Genomic DNA, 21,059 nt, shown 5'->3' with positions numbered 1-21,059 from the left:
AGGAAAATGTATAATTCTGACAACTGCAAACAAAATTGTATGTAAGAAAGCTATTCTTAGCTGCAAAAATTAAGAGAAACTGATGTTCAGCTAAGAGAAAACTCTGAAGTGATATGTCTCATAATGATAAAACACACACGCAATAGAATGTCACTGCAAAGAAAATTCTGCAGTACACCTGCCATATACCTCATAAAATAATAATTTTTTTTACTAAATATAGCCTTCTAAAAAAATTGTAAAGAAAAACAATGCAACATCTTTTCAGTCTTTGTAATTAATCACTCTTTTTCAAGTAAGTAACTAAATAACTATGTAGTACCTATAATTTTTGACTCAAGTATACAACTTATCTGAGAAGGAACACATTTACACAATAAAGTGTATAAAAAATACAACACAATAAAACATTCAAATAAAGATAAAGATAACTAATATCCACAACACAATAAAATTAAATACATAAAACTGCACGTACAGGAACAAGCACCAGAGTGAGGAAGACTGTTACATGCACTGGAAAAAAAACCATTTCCAAGTAGCAACACATCATCGCACACACAATTTAATAGAAATAAATTAGGAAAGAAGTTATTCACAGATGTTAGTCCTTATTCTGATCAAAGTCTTCTGCAGTTTCATTGAACAACAGAAGTATAATTGCTTGTCTACTGAAAAATAGTACATGTTGTAATAGTACATTCACGCACTTTACAACTTACCATGGAATCAATTATGTTCCCAATGCTGTTAGGTATCCAATTCAAAGCTTTCATCCATTACATTGTTTAAATCAAATTTTACCCTGTGTTGGTACAACATCTGTATAAAGGATGATTTGTTAACAAATCTATAACCAACATACTATTGTCCAGTTTTTGATCAATGACTAAGTTTCAGAGATTACTAAACCATATTGATTGTCTTATTGAAACCAGTTTTCAAACTTGATAGAGGAAAGATTTTTGTAAGGTGTACTCATCGTGTTGATATGTATTACGTTACGGAAATACTCTCTTGTTCTCAGGGCCTTACTATTACACCAACTATAAAATTAGGTGTATCAACACTTTTTCAAAACTTAAAATTCCAAGATTTTCATAGCCAACTAGTTTCTACAAGACACCAACACGCAACCATGCTGCAACTTTAACTACAATGTAATTATAAAAAAGATATATGTAACCACATCACAGCAAATGCCACTCAAAAAAACTGAAGCAATTAATCAATTCAGGAGATTGTAGGAACAATGACCGGATAACTAGTATAAAAATAAGATAGCTCAAAAAGTCTTATCATAAAAACCTGTCAATCATTTAGCCAACTGAATTTCCTGCAACATAATTAGGGCCACGACAATTACCCACAGCACACAGAAAATGCTATAAAACAACTATGACTTATTAGTATACATTCCACATGACATAAAAAATAGTGTCCTTCATAAAAAGACAGTACACATTGCACTAAATATCTGCAAACAATACAAAATTTTCCATTGTAAAAATAGTATTAATTACATATATTTAACGTTCAAGTGCACAGACCAGATCCATCCACAAGATTACTCTTGCCAAGCATGTCAAACTCTGGTGGCTTCCCTTCAACAAAATGAGTACGCACATGGAACATAAAATCAGTCTTATTCGTGAAGTCTTGGCGACATACTAAGCAAAAATGCCTTTCTGGTGCACTAGCACCATATGGTTGCACATGGTGTGGTACATGAGGGGAAAAATAAGGAGCTGGTGGTGCAGGCACTGATGTGGGGACTACAACACCACTGCTACACGGATTTCCATTGCTAAGATGCTGTTGTGGATGATGCATGTTACTAATCATTTTGTCGTCTAGATGACTTTTTGCATGTGCCATCCAATCATCTCGAGTTGAGAACATACGACCACAAAGTTCACAACTCCAACTAATGTTCTGTTGTTGTGGTGGAGGTAGAGGAAGACCTCTTGGTATATCATCATCTTCACATTTCACTGATAATGATTTCTTATCTGTAACAAGTGACTGTTGTGGTGACTGTTGCTGCTGAGGTTGCTGGTGTGGTGGGGGCTGAGGCTGAGGTTGCTGCTGCGACTGTGATGGCTGCTGTTGTTGCTGCTGCTGGTGCTGTTGTTGCATCAACATACCATTCTTGTCAGGTACTATTGAACGTTTGCCTAAAGGGGCTATGTTGGTTGGTGTTCTATGTTTCATTTTGTTCATATGAATCACTAGTTTATCACGGCGAGCAAATGCCTTATTACACACTTCACAAATATATGGTTTCTCACCAGTATGGATGCGCATATGAATAACTAATTTGTCCTTACGAGCTAATCCCTTACCACAGACTGTACAGGCAAAGCTCTTACTGGAAGAACTGTTAGCACCATCACCTTTTGAAGCTCCTTTGCTTCGGTTAGTTGTGGAGGGAGATACTTTCCTTTGAGGACCATAACTTCCATTATTGACACTATTTGCTACTTCCCCATAGTGCTGTTCTGGTACATGTAGCATTCCAGTACGGCCCAAACTGTTAGTGTAATCAGGTGACCTAGAAACATACATCATCATTTATCCTCAATGAACAATTACAATTTGTCAGTGATGTGTGTAAGAATAGAGTCAGCAATATAACCACATACAGCAGAATTTTGTGCCTGTAAATTTATAACTACTAAAGATGCATTAAAATCGGTTTTCTTTTTGTAACTGAAAAATTAATCTTTATTTTAATTATGTTTGACATAATCTGACTGCAATATTCTATCTAATCATTTCACAAAGTCATGTATATGAAGCTCACTGCCTAAAAAAGACCTGTACTCACCAAGTGAGCAGTAATCACCTGCTGATGCATTACAAAATGTTAAGGGTAGACAAAAGTATACAACTGTTAGTACACTGACTGAATCAAATAAAAATCATTAGATAACTTTCTCACATCAGTAAGTTATTTGGCCACTAATTTATTATCCATTCACACAGTGGGGTACGGACATCTAATGCCAAAATATTTTTCAGCTACTGTTGTGCAATGTTCATAAACGAAAAAGCAATGTTAATAAATGAAAGAAGGTCTCAACTCCGGAAGACAGATTGAACTTTCTAGAGTATATTTTTTTTATTTGACTGAGTATTTTTAAGTTTTACAAATATAGTGAAAAGCTGTAGAAATTAATTCTATGACAATGGCTCCTCCACATGTCACATGATTTCCAAATCCAAGATAGTGGTATTCTAATTGCGTAAATGGTATCCTAATTCCCCGAGACCAAAAACAATGAACATAAAATATACAAAACTACCAGCTCCTAATATTACATTGTGATCAACTACACTGCATTAATACTGCTAACATATTAATGGAATAACAAACCCAAACGGCAAAATCCACACAATCTATTTCACCTAAAGAAACTCGTATCTAACATGGGAGGAGGGCAGGTGAGGAGGGGAGGGGGATAGGGGATGTACAAAAAGTAAAGAACACAGCATGTAAATCAATTACTTAACCTAATACAAAATGATAAACCAACGTCTTTTTGCTCAAACAAAAAGATTTATCTGCACATGTAAGTGCTTCCATCATTGTCATCCCCTAGATTCTCACATTGTTGTTGTACCTCTGAACACAGAAACAACACTGTGTCCACTCTGCTTCCGTGTAATTATGTGTATCATATTTATAGTACAAACTGCACACAGGATATGTACTGTGGACACGAAATTTAGCATTTCTTCCCCATTTTTTCTCTGTGGTTGTTTTAGAAGACAGGCCATGTTCAGAATCAGCATTGCATGAAGTTCAGGAAATGGTATGAATTTTTGTATACTGTCACTTCCTGTGAGTGTTCCTCACTGGGAATTGTTCGCTTACAGGAATGGGCAGCATTTTCTCTTCCTCTGAGGACTGATTAACATCAGAAACTGGTTTATTGGAGACTGAAGACAGTGCTAGGACCTCCAAAGGAATTGTACCTCTGTTAAAAGGGTGTACCCCAATCTTCTTGAACCCAGTATTAATTATCTGAGGACAGAGGGATTTCTCATAGCATGCGTTGACGAGTGCACGAAAATCATACCTGCTTGGTGCCTTTCCAGGATTCCTCCTCACATGTTAATCGAGTTCAAATTTCCTGGAAAATTTTAATGAATGCAGATATTGATAACTACCGGTTGCAGTAGATGAGTCGTACGTGATGTAAAGGTAAGTAATATGATGTCACTTTTTCAGTGCTTCCAGAGACAAATGCAGACCATGAGACTCCATTAACAGGAGGACAGGTCTAGCAGGGGAAGTGTTCTGATAAAATGTTACATCCATTTCACAAAAATGTCATCGTTTATTCAACCTCCTGGAGTAACTAGTACAATGGCATCACAGTGGGCATGAACTTGTACCCAATTCAGGGAATTCCTCAACTGTGGATTGTTTTCACAAACGTCAACATCTACAAAAACATAATTTTCTGAAAACACATTTTATTTAATTTCTTTAACCGTATACACTGCTGATGTCTCATGAAATTATATTTAAAAAATGATCTCTTCATACATAAAACAACGGTGCAAAAACATTTCTACTGTTTTTCAGTTGCAAATAAAATTTAAAACTGAACATGTATAGATTAATTATTTTATAGCAGTAATGTTCTACTTTACTTTAGCCTACTGAATAGACAATAACTTAATAAATTGTTTCCTTAGGGAACTGCAGCTGCACTTTCGGCTCAAAAGAGAACATTCAAATGACGACAGTCAAAAGTCAGTAGAAATTTGTCTTCCGTAAAAATATCAATTCCTGAAGCGTACACCAACTATCTCCATCATACCTTAACAAAAGATCTTGCCAAGAGCCAGAGAAAATTCTTGTCCCACATAAACTCGCTAAGTGGGTCAAAGGCTTCTATATCCAGTCACTTGTTGACCAGTCTGGTGTGCCAGTAAAAGATAGCAAAAGGAAAGCTGAAGTTTAATTTCACATCTAAGAAACCATTAACAAAGGAGAATTGTATGAATATACCATTATCTGGTCATCACACACAGACTCCCTTACGGAGGACACAGTAATAAGTATCCCTGGCGTACAGAAACAACTGAACTAAGCTGCCATGTCTCGATGGAATTCCAATTAGATTTTTCACCAAGAGTACTCTATGTCAATCGCTACCTACGTAGCTTACATTTATCGTGAATATCTCGCCCAGTGCAAAGTCACAAGCGACTCGAGGAAAGTGCAGGGACTTCTGTATACAAGAACGGTAAAAGACTGGACACACAAAATTACAGATCAATATCCTTGTCATCAGTCTGCTGCAGAATTCCTGAATATATTCTTAGTTCCAATACAATACATTTCCTTGAGACGGAAAAACTTCTGACCACATATCAGCACGATTTCAGAAAGCATTGCTTGTGCGAAGCCCAGCTGGCTCTTTTCTCACATGATATACTGTGACACTATTATGGAAAGGATAGCTGCTACTCACCATGTAGCGGAGATGCCGAGTCGCAGATAGGCACAACAATAAGACTGTCAAAAATAAATCTTTCAGCCATTAAGGCCTTCGTCAACAATAGACACATGTACACGTAGACGTACACACACACACACACACACACACACACACACACACACACACACACACAGTCAGGAGCGCCCCAGGTAAGTGTGGTAAACCTGCTGTTATTTTCTATAAACATAAATGATTTGATGGACAGGACGAGCAGCAGTCTGCGACTTTTTGCTGATTACAGTGTACAGAACGGTGTTGTCACTGAGTGACCATAGGAGATCAGACGATTTACACAGAATTTCTAGTTGGTGTGATGAGCTAGCTCTAAACACAGAAAAATGGAAGTTATTGCAGATGAGTAAGAAAAAACAAACCCCTGATGTTCAAAAAGATTTCGGGCTTGCAGCCGGTCGCCGTAAACTTCATTGCACAATATTTCGGCTGGACAACTACCAGCCATCTTCAGGTGAGCCGAACAAGGACTGACGAAGACATTCTCCGCTTCAGCTTATATAGTGCACTGATAGTACTACCGCGCATGCGTTGCAGTCGTGGAGACAGAAGGGCCACACCACCCAGCGACAGCGCCCTCGCTGGTGGAACTGCAATACTCAGCTGCTGTCGGTATTGTCGCTGGCCACAGCTGTCAAAGTCTTCTGGCGTCTTCCGTCTCGATCAAATTTCGGAAATGACGGGATTCCATGAGTTATTCAATTGGTAACCACTGTCACGGTTCATTAGATTTTCCGCAATGCGTATTTCAACAGATTCTTTGCTAATGGAGCCCCAAAAAGTTGTTGCTGTGGCCAAAATCAAAATTTTGTCATACTCCATTGAATGTTGGATAGAAATATAATGTTCTGCAACTGCAGACTTAACTGGGTTGCAGTAGGCGAGAGCAACGTTGATGTTCTGTACAACGCTCTTCCACTGCACGCGTTGTCTGTCCTATATAGGCCATACCACATTGACATGGTATTTTGTAAATTCCCACATTCCGCAGTAAAAAATCATCCTTCATTGACCCCAGCAAATCCAAAATCTTAGAAAGCAGACGAAAAACCACTTTCACATGAAAATTATTAAGAATCCTCGCTATCTTGAAGGAGATATTTCCAACGAAGGGAAGAAAAGCTAGGGACTTGGCTGGCGTGTTCTCCTCTTTATTCCCTTCCTGGTTTCTGGCTCTAGTTGAGAAGGCCCTGTTAATTTGCCGGGTCGAGTACCCATTGTCTCTGAACACCGTCCTCAAATGTGCAAGTTCCGTAAGCAAATTCTCTGCATCTAAAACCGTTTGTGTCCTGTGCACAAGGATTTTAAGTACACTCATCGTCTGGCATGGGTGATGGCAACTTGAAGAATGCAAATACAAATTAGTGTGAGTGGGCTTACAATAGACAGAATGGTGTACGACAAAACTTTGATTTTGGCCATAGCAACAACTTTTTGGGACTCCATATTCAAAGAATCCGTTGAAATATGCATTGCGGGAAATATAATGAACAGTGACAGTGGTTACCAATTGAATAACGCATGGAATCCCGTCACCTCTGAAATTTGCTCGAGACGAAGACGGCAGAAGACTTCGATAGCTGTGGCCAGCGACAATACCGACAGCAGCTGAGTATTGCAGTTCCACCAGCGAGGGCGCTGTCGCTGGGTGGTTTGGCCCTTCTTTCTCCGCGACTGTAATGCATGTGCGGCAGTACTATCAGCGCACTATATAAGCTGGAGCGGAGAACGTCTTCATCAGTACTCGTTCGGCTCACCTGAAGATGGCTGGCAGTTGTCCAGCCGAAATATTGTGCAATGAAGTTTATGATGACCGGCTGCAAGCCCGAAATCATTTTGAACAGTTGGTTCGCCAGGAAAATTTCAAATTTTACAAACCCCCTGATGTTCAAATACAACATTAATAGTTTGCTGCTTGACAGTCACATCAATTAAATATCTGGGTATAATGCAGCAAAGCAATATGAAATTGAATGACCATGTAAGGACTGCAGTGGGGAAAGTGAAGGATAGACTTGGTTTATTGGAAGAATTCCAGGAAAGTGTGGTACATCTGTAAAGGTGAGCACATGTAGGACACCAGTGCAACCCATTCCCGAGTACTGCTTACGTGTTTGGGATTAAATGAAAACTTCAAAGCAATTTAGAGGCAGGCTGCTAGATTTGTTACTGGTAGGTTCGAACAACACGCAACTGTTATGGAGATGCTGCGAGTACTCAAATGGGACTCCCTGGAGGAAAGGCGATATTCTTTTCTAGGAACACTACTGAGAAAATTTAGAGACCCGGCATTTGAAGCTGACTGCAGGGTGTTTCTACAGCCACCAATGTACATTGCAAGTCTCTTACAGAGGCAAATTGACAGTCACATTTTCCTCGCTCCATTTGCGTGTGGAACAGGAAAGGAAATGACCTATAGAGGTACAGGGTAACCATCACCATGCATTGTATGGTGGCTTGTGGCATACATATGTCGATGTGGTTCACTGTCATGTTCACAGCAACACTCTAGGGGCCTTCTTACTGAACTCTCAGGTTTCTTCTAATGATGGATCAAAAAAATCTCTCTAGTTTCTTTACATTGTCATGTTTTTTGACACACATGGTTTCTACATTTTATTACAGCAAACTGACCAATGTCTTTGAAACTATCGTTGTTAGTTTTCTTCCATTTCAACAATGAACAAAGAGGAAAAGTATGTAGTTTCAACTTTGCAGATGGCACTTCCTTTGTTCATTTTTTTTATATAGATATCTAATGTCTTTTACGTCAGACATGTTCAACAGAACACATGCCACTGCTGGTGCAGCAACCGAAACTAACTATATTATGAGAAATCAGGACTCCAGTCGCCTACAGGCACTGAAATAATCAATGGTGAAGGCTGAAAATTTGTGCCAGCTCGCCAGATGCTCCGCTTCTCTCGATTAACTGCCTTGGCCATCCAGACACGCTCTCCATCAAACTCAACTTCTCAACCTGTTATGCGCAAGTAGTGCCCCCTTCCATTACCCCCACCACACATTATGTTCACCACGTCCCACAGGGATTCGAAACATATGGTGCATCCACGCTGAAAGTACCTAGAACCATCCTCACTCATATATTAGCACAGACCACTCTAGTTAGTTTCATTGGGAGGCACCACATCTTCCAAACCTCTGTGGGACTCAGTGAATGCTACGAGCAGTGTGGTTAATCGAAGGGGGCGCTACTTGCATGCATGTCCGGAAGGCCGAAGCAGTTAAGGCCATCTTTTCTAGACAAGTAGAACATCCAGGTTTGAGTCATGGCCTGGCAAAATTTTCAGCCTTCACCATTTATTTATTTCAATGCCTGTAGGGAATTGAAGTCCTGACTTCTTGTAATATAGGTGTTTTTAAAAAAATAAAAAAAATAAGAAATTTGTCTTCAGCCACTTTGAATGGTAGCTCCTCTTTTATTGATTTATTGGCTGTGGCCTTGAAAACCTACACATGCCAGTCCATGCCCGCAATCATACTGGCACCAAGGGGGCCCCAGAAACTCAAGATCTTCTGATGGTAAAGTTATGGTTTCAAGTTTTCTCACGCCACAAATGGCAGGTAAATGTGACTCTTGATTGGGAAGTAGTGAGCTACTCTGTCGAAAAACTAACAATAAATGTCTAATACAAACTGTAAATGCTCATTTACTGCAAAATTCGTTTTTTGTATATGCCTAGTTCAGACAAATTTGACTGACAGGGAAATAGTAAGTCTCCATAAATCCATGTACTGGTTAATTAAGAGGCGATGTTGCAGAAAATGCAAAAATGAAGTATGAAACAGGAAAGCTGTTTCAGTATGGTGTAATCACGAGATTGTAATAATCACATGCATTGATTTCCTAAAGTTTAGCTATGTTACCAACCATTATTTTTGCACTGATATTTATCTCTCGTTTCAATATTTCTTCTCCAGAGCTCACAAAGAACATAAAATATCTACCATTTCACTTATATTCATTGCACAATAGGAGCCATGTTCATCTCCTTCCCCAACGAATGCTGGGATGTATAGTACGGGAAAGTAGGTGACTTGAGTTACCTGCTGGATTCTTCAGAAAATTTAGCACTGTGGCAGACTGCTGTACCCAAGTATCAGGGATATCAGAGAATACCAAAGAATTGAGCATTATTACCCTAATCATTTAGATCTCCGAGACAGCGAACGGGCAATGCACACTCAATGATTAATGGCCACGATAGGTTACATGATAAATGCACTCTTAATGGCTAATGGAAATGAAATCTTACACAAAAAAGTAGATATTGTCACATGCTATTCAACAGTACTGTATGGCATGTAGCATGTATGATGCTGAGGGATGATGATGATGATGATGAAGCAGAAGCAGAAGAAGAAGAAGAAGAAGGTGAGATATGTTCCATAATGTTTAAGAGAAACATTTTGTTTCCTGAATCGTCAAGAAGCTATGAAGTTCTAAATGAAAATCAATAAATTGAAAACTGAAGATAGTCAGCTTATAGTGATGAAATATTAAATACTTTCACTGCCTAAAATCGCACAATACGAGCTAGAAAATTTACCTATTGTGGTTTACTGTGTGCATTTCAGATAAAACTCTTTCTGTATCTAGTAGTTCCATGCTTTAGTTACTTCTAGTGTATAGTTCTGCCATTTGTATTGTGAGAGTAATTTGTTTCCCTGTGCACAGGCAGTTAGTCACACAACTTGTCAACTGGGCGGCAGCTTCACTCTCTGCAGCAGCACATCACAGTACAGGATTTAGCTTGTGAGTTGTAACGAGCTTCTGTTAAGAAGTGATCTACTTTGATTTCTTTTGTGCAGTTTAAATTCTTAAATTTCCAGCACATTTGTGTAGCCACATTTCCATGTTTTAATTGCTGTCTAGCGTATAATTCCACCTTTAGTACGGATAGCGACTGTGATTGCTGCATTCAAACGCGAGCAGACCCCACACTCACAGTGCCAGGCAGTGCCACGCGGAGTTTCAAGCTTAAGTAAACAAGCTTTGGTCACAGAGCTTGAGGCTGTTACCAAAGGCCATCACTGTGTGGAACCAAATCCATATGATGTCCAGCAGGTCCCACATATACTCCAATCCGTCCACTGCTGTGACCACCCTGGTTACTGCCTCCACTGAGGGTGACTCCTCACCCATGGTCAAGTCAGAGGTCACTTGAGGTGTGATAGGCAGTGGAAGACCTTCTGCATGGGGAGGGGGGTTAGGGATCGAAAAGCGCTTCTGGTTAGTCTGACAAACAGATTTCATGTGCTACCTGTGGCCGATAAAAGGTCCTGAGCCACGTGCAGTCACTTCTGTTTCAGAGGAAGCCTCACAGCCTCAAGATCTGGGCATTCACTGAGGGCAGGATTATTGTTAACTTGGAGGGGCAATATTAGGCACGTAATGCGGGCCCTTAGTGATATAGTTGCCACAATACAGATATGGAACAGGTGCTTCAGATTGCCAAGAAGAGCACAGGGTGCAGCAAACTGCAGGTGATAGTTCCCTTCAGAACTAAAGATGTATGCTGCTTTGGAGTGAGTTTCTCTACAGTTTTAGGTAGCTGTCTCAGTTGGTACAGACTTCTTGTTAGCAAGATGATGGCTGAGCTCACCATGTGTAGCATCCTTGACAGGACTGATTGTGGACCTTCAGTACAAAGCCAAATGGAGGGTCTGAATCAGAGGCTCAGGCGGTTCTGCAGCTGTGTAGGCTGTAGATTCCTCGACTTGTGCTATAGGGTGGTGCGGTTTCGGGTTCCGCCTAACATCTCATAGGCCAACTACACACAGGAGGTGGCTAAATGGATAGCGGGGGCTGTGTGGAATGGATAGGGCCATATTTTAGGTCAGGGGTCTCGAGGAATTACAGAAAGTACTACAGACCCAGAGAACGCAGGGCAAGAGTAGCCACTGAAAGGATCAGTACTGTAGTTGTAAACTGTCGTAGCTATTGGGAAAGAACCAGAGCTCCAAACATTCATAGAGAGCACTGAAGCTCAAACTGCCATACTTACCAAGAAATGGCTAAAGCCATAAACAAGGTCCGCCAAAATTTTTACAAAGACCTGACAATGTTCAGGAAGGATACATTTAGTTTATTTTGTAGAAAAATTTAAGTAGGTAGTTCCTATGAGTTATTAAGGGTAGAGGTGACCACAAGGTCGTTATAGTGACACTGCACACTGAAAGATCCAAATTTTCCCAAAATAAATGTAAAATGTATCTACATAAAAAAGCAAATAAAAATTCTATTTTCACCTTTCATTCGAAGAAATAGTGTTGGTGACACTATTGTAGGAAGAAAAAAGAAGCATGTCAAATTCAAAAGAACACAAAATTTCCAAGGTTTGCAATTGTTTACTTAAGCTTGAAACTCCGCATCGACTTAAACACAAGATGATTTAATAGCTCCCACAACGAAACACTGTCTCAAAATCTGGCAACAAATCAAAAGAGATTCAAGTCATATGGTAAGAACATCAGCAGTAAGACACAATCAATGCCTTCACTGCAAAATACCCATGGTAATATTACTGATGCCAGTGCCACTACAGCAGCATTACTAAAAAGGTAAATCGATTTCTGATCCAAATTATACACCAATTACACATCTTTCTGAGTATGCTGACAGCAGCTCCACACTTAGAAATCATATACAACTGCCCACTCCACAAAAGATCTGTACCTAAAAGCTGGAAAGTTGCACAGGTCGCATCACTAGTCAAGAAAGTAAGTTAGAGTAATCCACTGAATTACAGAGCCATAACACTGAGGTCCATCTGCAGTAGGATTTCGGAATATATATTGTGTTCGAAAATTATGCATTACCTTGGAGAAAACAGTCTACAGACATAGTCAGTACAGATTCAGAAAATATCTGTTCTTGTGAAACACAATTAGCTCTTTATTCACAAGAAGTAGTTAGTGCTATTGACAGGTGATCTCAAACTGAGTTCATACTCATAGATCAAAACCAGACACGGTATCTGTATGGTCCAAAAAGTGGTCATTGCCTCTGAATAAGGAAAAGTGTGGGGTCATACACATGAGTACTATGAGGAAACTATTAAATTTCGGTTACACGATAAATACACACATCTAAAGGCTGTTATTCAACTAAAAACTTAGGACTACAATTATGAACAACTTGAACTAGCCTATATCAATAACACAAATAATGTTGTGGGTAAGGCAAACCAAAGATTGCATTATATTGGCAGAACACTTAAAAAATGCAACAAGTCCACAATGAGAACTGTCTACACAACATCTGTCTGTACTCTGCTAGTGTATTGCTGTGTAGTATGGGATCCTTGCCAGATAGGATTGACAGAGAACATTGAATAAATCCAAAGAAGGGCAGCTCATTCTGTATCACCACAAAACAGGGGTGAGAGTGTCGCGGATGTGACAAGCAAGTTGGGATGGCAATCTTTAAAATAAAGGTGTTTTTCATTACTGTGACTCCTTTTCACAAAATTTCAATCAACTTACTCCACTAAATGCAAAAATATTTTATTAAAACCGGCCTATTGGGTGGTTGTAATAAAACTGGCCATGTTCCGAGTGCTGCAGCGTGGGCTGTATACATTGCAGGACACTGAATCATAGTAGGTACGTTCATTAATCAACGTGCTTGCGGAGTACGCTGAAAAAATTATGGTTCCACTTTCACACACAGGTGAAAATATGATGCTGTAAGCAGTCAGAATTTGGTGTGGGTGCAGGAAAAGGGGGGAATGATCAAACACATGGCAATGGTAATTCTGGCACATTTATTGGATATGGACTAAATTACCTTCATATAAGGTTACTGCAAGTCCAGATATATCCCTAATAGAAAAAATCTTTCACATATCCCCACAACCAGAAGAAACATGGATTTAGGTCGGGAGATCTGGAAGGCCACGCATCTTGAAATTGCCTAGAGGTGATTCAGACATTAGCAAAGACTTCTCGAAGCAAATCTTTCACTTGGCGAGTGACAGGTGGTGTCCATGTGTTCTTACGAAACTGAAAGCATGTGTTGCACAAGGAGGTCCTTGTAATGTGCAGATTTCACTGTAAACCAAAGAAGCCCGTGAAGTATCCTCTCAAAGAAAAATGGACCAGAATGAAGCAGCTTGTGAAAACACATCACACACTTACATAAGCTGAGTGCAGTGGATGTTCCTGCACAATATATAGTGAGGCAGAGCCCCATATGCAACAGTTCTGTGCATTCACAGCACTGTGCACAGTAAAATGTGCTTCACCGGTCCAAAGACTATTGCCTGGCTGCATGTCCTCCACTTCCAAGCATGCCAAAAAACAAAGGGCAAAGTCATGGTGTTGTAACCATCTTGGGGCTTCATTTGGTGCACATTCCAAATCTTGTTGGGATAACGGTGTAAAATGCACCACAAAATCTTTTGAACAGTTGACTAGGGTAGACACATTGCTCAAGCACTTCCTGCAGCAGCTCAAGCACTTCCTGCTGAATTTGAGATGTGCTGCACTATCAGCTACAGCATTTCCACCAATAACTGCCAAAGGAATGGGCCATCTTCCTGTCCCTGCTGCACCACCTAATTGTGTGTTTCTTCCAATTTATTCATCATATTCTTTAGCCCATTTAATGACATGGGCCTCTTCGCAACTGTATCTGTTGGTGGCATTCCTGAAATGTAGTGATGCTGTTGCTGCCATTTTGATGAAACAACTTTACCAGCAAAGCATTGTCTTTCTTCTCGGCAGCCCCTATGTTTCATAAAATTTTCAACCCTCTTAACCTTTACTCCAACAGTCACTTCACAAAAGCAGTCAACATGTGTTGATAAGCAACAAACAAGGTATGAAGTCAAAACAGGAGACATTACACATTACGACTGCTTACAGCACCATATCTTCACCTGATGGCAGGAAGTTGAACTATTACTTTTTCAGCATATTCCGCAGATGCACAAGTAATGAACATACCTATGATGTTTCAGCATCCTGCAATGTATACAGCCTGCACCGCAGAGCTCATAAAACTATCAGTTTAGTTATAACCACCTGATGCTTAGGAAGAAATGATCATCATAATAAAATAACAGAAATGAGTGTTCATTTTTCCACACATGCTGTTCAAGAGTTGAAACAGTACAGAAATAGTCCAAATGTGGTTCAATGAACATTCCATCCGGTACTTAAGAGTGAATTGCCAAGTAGTTATGTAAATGTGTAGACGTAGAATTCATCCTTATGGTTGTCACATGCAGCAGAAAAAGCACTACACCTGACAGAGCACCTTTCAATTTGTTTGGAGTCTGCATCAGTTATGTAAAAGAACTGGTCTTCTAGCAGTAGTATATTGTATATCTCCAAAGCAACCCAATGCGATAGACTCAGGTCAATTTCACAGTATAATGTCACAAGAAAAAACTATGTACTTGACACAAGTTCTAGAAAATGTTTTGTGACAGTGTATGAATAACTATTCCAAAACTCCTCTGGTAGTGATCAATATGAATATACCACCACACACTGACTGAAATTCAGTTTGAAATATTATATATGGTTACAGCATGTCTAGATGGGTAGATCACATAACTAATGAGGAAGTATTGAATAGGATTGGGGAGAAGAGAAGTTTGTGGCACAACTTGACCAGAAGAAGGGATCGGTTGGTAGGACATGTTCTGAGGCATCAAGGGATCACCAATTTAGTATTGGAGGGCAGCGTGGAGGGTAAAAATCGTAGAGGGAGACCAAGAGATGAATACACTAAGCAGATTCAGAAGGATGTAGGTTGCAGTAGGTACTGGGAGATGAAAAAGCTTGCACAGGATAGAGTAGCATGGAGAGCTGCAACAAACCAGTCTCGGGACTGAAGACCACAACAACAACAACAACAACAACAACAACAGCATGTCACAATTCACACTCGCTGTGTTCAATGAGATTGCTATGCAGTAAAGATCTTGACCTCCAATACAGTTCTGCACTGTAGTCTAATGGGAGTTGGGAGTTAAGGGAGTGGGACACACACACACACACACACACACACACACACACACAGACGCACACGCACATTCTCTGACTATATCAAAGAAATCAGGTATGAGTGTTAATAACCATATTGCTGATCACTAGAACAAACATAATTACTGATATAATCATCCAGAGAGATTTCAAGTAAAATAGCCAGAGAAATCTAGGTGAATGAAAGGCTCATTCCAAACAAATCATCTTACGAAAGTGTAAGCCATCCATGTGGTGTGTTGCCATGAAAACTTTAGTGTGCCCAATTAAATTGCATTATTTATCAATCTGAGACTCTAACTATGCCTGAATCGTAGAAGAGAGAGACGACTCAGAACAAAACTATGCGATTCATCACGAGATTGTTTGTTTAATGAGACAGTTTCACAAAAATGCTTAACAAAATTTTGTGGAAGATGGTATGAGAAAACACTGAGCACCACAGAACGGCAGACAAACTAATTTAACAAGGTTAGTGCCCAAGACTGATGAGCAATATTTAGGAATCATTCAAAAGGTGTTTCGTGACTCGCGTCTTTCATGGATGAATTAAATTTCTTTAATATTCTTGTAATTAGTCCCAGTCAGGCACCTGCTCTTCCTACAACTTGTTTTATGCAATCATTCCACTCTGCTCACTTTGGATGAATACCCGTAGAAATTTTATGTGGTTCTTATTGTTTACTTATTACCAACAACAGAATCAAACAGAAATTGATCTCTTCACTTAATAAGTGCAATTTCAAGGTAATAATCCTGAACTGTGTACTTCAGTCATATATTTCCAGCAGGTATTTGTTCCAGAACACATATCATTAACAGTTCTTAAAATCTGAAACAGAAGGTGCAACACTTGGGGAAAAAAAGAATGCTTCAGTGACACATTTGATGAATGAAAAACCTTTTTTTCTGATCTGATTTCCGTAAAAAGTAAGGGTATCAAGTTGGTAATGGTCTTCTTTCACGGTACTCCTGGTAGTAGACCTGGCAACTTTTATAGTAAATGAAACCAATTAATTTTATTTACACATCATGGACAATCTTCAAAAAACGGTGAATTCTCTGTAATCAAAGCAAAAAGATATGATCTGACAAATTGTGTTCCAACTATACTCATGGCTCAGGTGGAAAGCAAGTGACAACAGTCACTTTTCTGGATGTATGTATTTTTGTACCCTCAACTCTACTACACAATTATGTTCTAATTGCATTTTGCATTGCTGATCGGGGTGCTCTGGTTCACTTACAACTATGAAGACTGTTAATTATAAATTGGGATAAACATTGGTAAAGTCCTTATGCACACCAAAGTGAATTTTATTCACATTAAAAGCTTTTTCCTGACAAAAGCTTATTGTGGTCTTAACAATTTATTGTATCCGAAGTGAGTAGGTTTTTATGTCAGCCACTGTTATTCAAGGCCAAAGATAGTCGTCTCCGCAGTCATGGAACCACAGCATGCAGTATTATTGGTAAGAAAGCTCTTTCGGTGTCAGCACCTGTTGCACTGCATGCCGATATTGGTAATAACTCGCATGATGAATAACGGAAACTGAATACAGTGAATCGTGATTCAACTGCCGGTAGACAATCAGAAAGCTTGCTGAACATTTTTTATGGTTCATATGTAAGGTTAGAGTATTTTGTGGTATTAGGTTAGAATTTAATGAGAATGTTACAATTTTTGGCATTATCGGAAAAGAAAGAGATGGAAGTAGGTTATTGCAACGACAAATGTACAATCGGGATACACTAAAGATTAGTCTATAATGACAATCTAATTGTAGCCAATTAGAAGCAAACTATCATATTCTGATTTAACCTATACATCAAGTTATGCTAAACAGCAGTCTGTCAGCATATCTAGTTCCCTTCCATCCACATATATTGGTTTCACCAAATCTCAATCAAATTTTCACAATCCAGCCCAACACAGGTTCAAATGGCTCTGAGCACTATGGGACTTAACGCTGACGTCATCAGTCCCCTAGAACTTAGAACTACTTAAACCTAACGAATCTAAGGACATCACACACATCCATGCCCGAGGCAGGATTCGAACCTGCGACCACAGCGGCTGCCCGGTTCCAGACTGTAGCTGGCCCTAACACAGGCCTCGGGCTATGCTACAGGGCAATCAATCCAACAGTTTATGTAATTTTCTTCATTCAGCAAATAAAAACAAAAACCAGTAACCAATCTTAAAATTCAAAATAACCAGATCAGTAATAGTTAACCTGGCACTCTCCAGATTCAAAAAGCAAGTAACAACTCATACCTTCTGCTGAAAGAAATCATTAAATTCAATGATTTTCACTGGCTCCCATATATCTCTCGGTAGGCTACGACCAACATCTATGAACTGCCAGCCTCAGCACACAACACAAGAGCCACTGACATAGTAAGTGCACTTTAGCTAGTACTACCTGTAGTGGATGCAACACATTAAAGCTATAGGATCAACTGAACTGAGGAGAAATCCAGTTTATGTTGTCTGATAACCAGCTTCACCGATTGAGTAATGCAACACAGGAGCAGCATAAAATTGACCAATGGGTAACCACAGACATGCTTCAAGTGCAAAATAAAACAATGTAAAGTGTGTGGTAGAAAGGATAGAGTGCTACTCACCATAAAGATGACATGCTAAGTTGCAGATAGGCACAATGAAAAGACTGTTACACCTTAAGCTATCGGCCAAACATCAGAAAAGAAAAACATACACACATTCACATGAGAAAGCACAGGCCACACTGGCCTAAGCAGCCAGAAATAGTGGTCATGCATATGTGAAGCATGGTTGCTTGTGTGATTGCATGTGTGTTTTTCTTTTCTGGTGAAGGCTTGGCCGAAAGCTGAATGTGTAACAGTATTTTCATTGTGCCTGTCTGCAACTCAATTTGTCATCTTTACAGTGAGTAGCAATCTATCCTTTCCAGAAGTGATAGGAAAGGCAGACAAAAAGACAGGTGAAAAAACAAATCAAGAACTTGCAGTATGTTGACGATAGTTCTAGAAACGTGCATGTAGACGAGTCCAACAGGAGCAGTGCTTAAGAAAGAAATGGGGTTTTGTTTCATCTAGCTCTAAAAGCAAGACACCAGGAAAAATACACTAACGCGAAAGCACACAGTTCATGCAAAATACTACGTGTGAAAGGTACCAGAAATTAATGAACACATCGTAATGTGTTATAGCCGTTTCATGACTTACCATATAAGGAAGAATTACTTATCATTATCAACTGTACAAGAAACAGTATTATTTTAAGAACCATGCCAATGCTACATAGGGCAACTAAAATACCACTGAACCAAGAACACACAACAAGAAATAAACACAGTCAAAAAGATTGCAGTTGCCAATGGTTACAATTTCCATGGTTGACACAATCCTAGACAAAGTGGAGAAAGACCCAGGTGCAAATTGCACCACAGAAGAAAAAAGACGAAAACAAATGTATATCTAGTATCCCATACACTGGCAATGTATCACAGAAGATTGCGAATATTTTCAAAAATCACAAAGGAAAAATTGGATTTTCTACATCTAATGCACTGCAACAAAAACTGAAACATAATATAAAGGCTATCATGATCCTTATTTAGACTCTAGAATATACAAGGTAACATGCCAGAAATGCTTCATGTTCTACCTATGACAAACAAGCCCAAATTTGAACACCAGGTACATAGAGCACATTAAAGCCTGCACACACAACACACACACTACATCAGCCATACCAACACACATACATAATACATACATAATACATCCATTTGGAAAAAAATAGAGCAAAATATCAAACTACTCCATTAACTAAATAAAGAACATAAAATGGATTTGCTAGTGATGTTTAAACTGCACAGCAAGTCGTGTGTGATGTTCAAAAGTGTGTGCAAGACTACACAAATAGACCATAAGAAAACTGTAAGTACAAATTCTTCTAAATTTTGCCACTAATAACACAAAAAGACCGATAACCAACTAAAAATTGCACATTTCTTATATACTGCAGTTAAGTCCAAAAAATACACATCGAAACCATCACATAGAAATGGCGTAATACACACAAAAAATGAACTTGAAACTGGGATTTATTTCCCGAAATGTGTCATTTGAAGAGTAAATAAATAAAACCATGACTGGTAGCAGAAGAATTATTTACAAACAAAACTGCAATTTTTACGGTTACTGTAATTAGTTTTCGTGATGAAAAACTTCAAACAACATGAATCATTGTTGCTGATCTCAAACAAAATCAGTATAGTGCACGGCACGGTGCTCGGTAACTTGATGATGGTAGGCAGATTACACACCAATAACTCAGCAACATTGTTGGTAGCAGCTTAAGTGTTAAACTAACAGTTGACCTTTTTTAGCATTCTGTTAAACATTTTTGTGATTATTATTATTATTTTACTGAAATGTCATTTTCCTCAGCTCATATAATGCAGGCAGGGTGGGGATGGGGGCAGTAATATGTAAAACAAAGTTTGACCAAAAGGAAAAAAGGTTTAATGGTATTTCAAAAGAAGTTATATTTTAAAATTATGTTCAAAAATATTACAATGACAACTAATTTTACTTCTGACATAACAGCACCAACAGCAGCTAAGGATCAGATCTGTTCTACAGTTATTAGCCATGACACTTATACACAAATTACATGACAACTTCAAAACTTTTAGAAAATTGTAAATTTATTTGCTATTTTCTAAATATACAGGGTGGTCCATTCATAGTGACCAGGCCAAATATCTCATGAAATAAGCACCAAACAAAAAAACTACGAAGAATGAAACTCATCTAGCTTGAAGGGGCAAACCAGATGGCGCTATGGTTGGCCCGCTAGATGGCGATGCCACATGTCAAACGGATATCAACTGCGTTTTTTAAAATAAGAACCCCCATTTTTATTACGTATTCGTGTAGCACGTAAAGAAATATGAATGTTTTAGTTGGACCACTTTTTTCGTTTTCTGATAGATGGCGCTGTAATAGTCACAAACGTATAAGTACGCGCTATCACGTAACATTCCGCCAGTGCAGATGGTATTTGCATCTTGATACATTACCCGTGTTAAAATGGACTGTTTACCAATTGCGGAAAAGGTCAATATCGTGTTGATGTATGGCTATTGTGATCAAAATGCCCAACGGGCGTGTGCTATGTAAGGTGCTCAGTATCACGGATATCATTTAAGTGTCCGGACCGTTCACCGGACAGTTACATTATTTAAGGAAACAGGAAATGTTCAGCCTCATGTGAAACATCAACCGCGACCTGCAACAAATGATGATGCCCAAGTAGGTGTTTTAGCTGCTGTCACGACTAATCCGCACATCAATAGCAGACAAATTGCGTGAAAATCGGGAATCTCAAAAACGTCGGTGTTGAGAATGCTACATCAACATCGACTGCACCCGTACCATATTTCTATGCACTAGGAATTGCATGGTGACGACTTTGAACGTCTTGTACAGTTCTGCCATTGGGCACAAGAG

The 21,059-nt window shown here is 39.1% G+C and overlaps 1 protein-coding gene across 1 annotated transcript in view; it reads right to left on the bottom strand.

Moving 5' to 3' along the window:
- Positions 1-321: 321 nt before the first annotated feature.
- LOC124774922 (zinc finger protein 2) overlaps positions 322-21,059 on the bottom strand; it is a 63,443-nt gene continuing 42,705 nt past the window's right edge. Inside the window, exon 4 of the mRNA XM_047249598.1 lies at positions 322-2,554. Within this exon, the coding sequence (XP_047105554.1) occupies positions 1,537-2,554 (1,018 nt within the window). The 3' untranslated portion in view covers positions 322-1,536. The remainder of the gene's footprint in view (positions 2,555-21,059) is intronic.

The sequence above is a fragment of the Schistocerca piceifrons genome, chromosome 2 (assembly GCF_021461385.2).
Source record: "Schistocerca piceifrons isolate TAMUIC-IGC-003096 chromosome 2, iqSchPice1.1, whole genome shotgun sequence".
NCBI classification, from domain to species: Eukaryota; Metazoa; Arthropoda; class Insecta; order Orthoptera; family Acrididae; genus Schistocerca; species Schistocerca piceifrons.
This window is presented reverse-complemented; position numbering and strand designations above follow the sequence as displayed.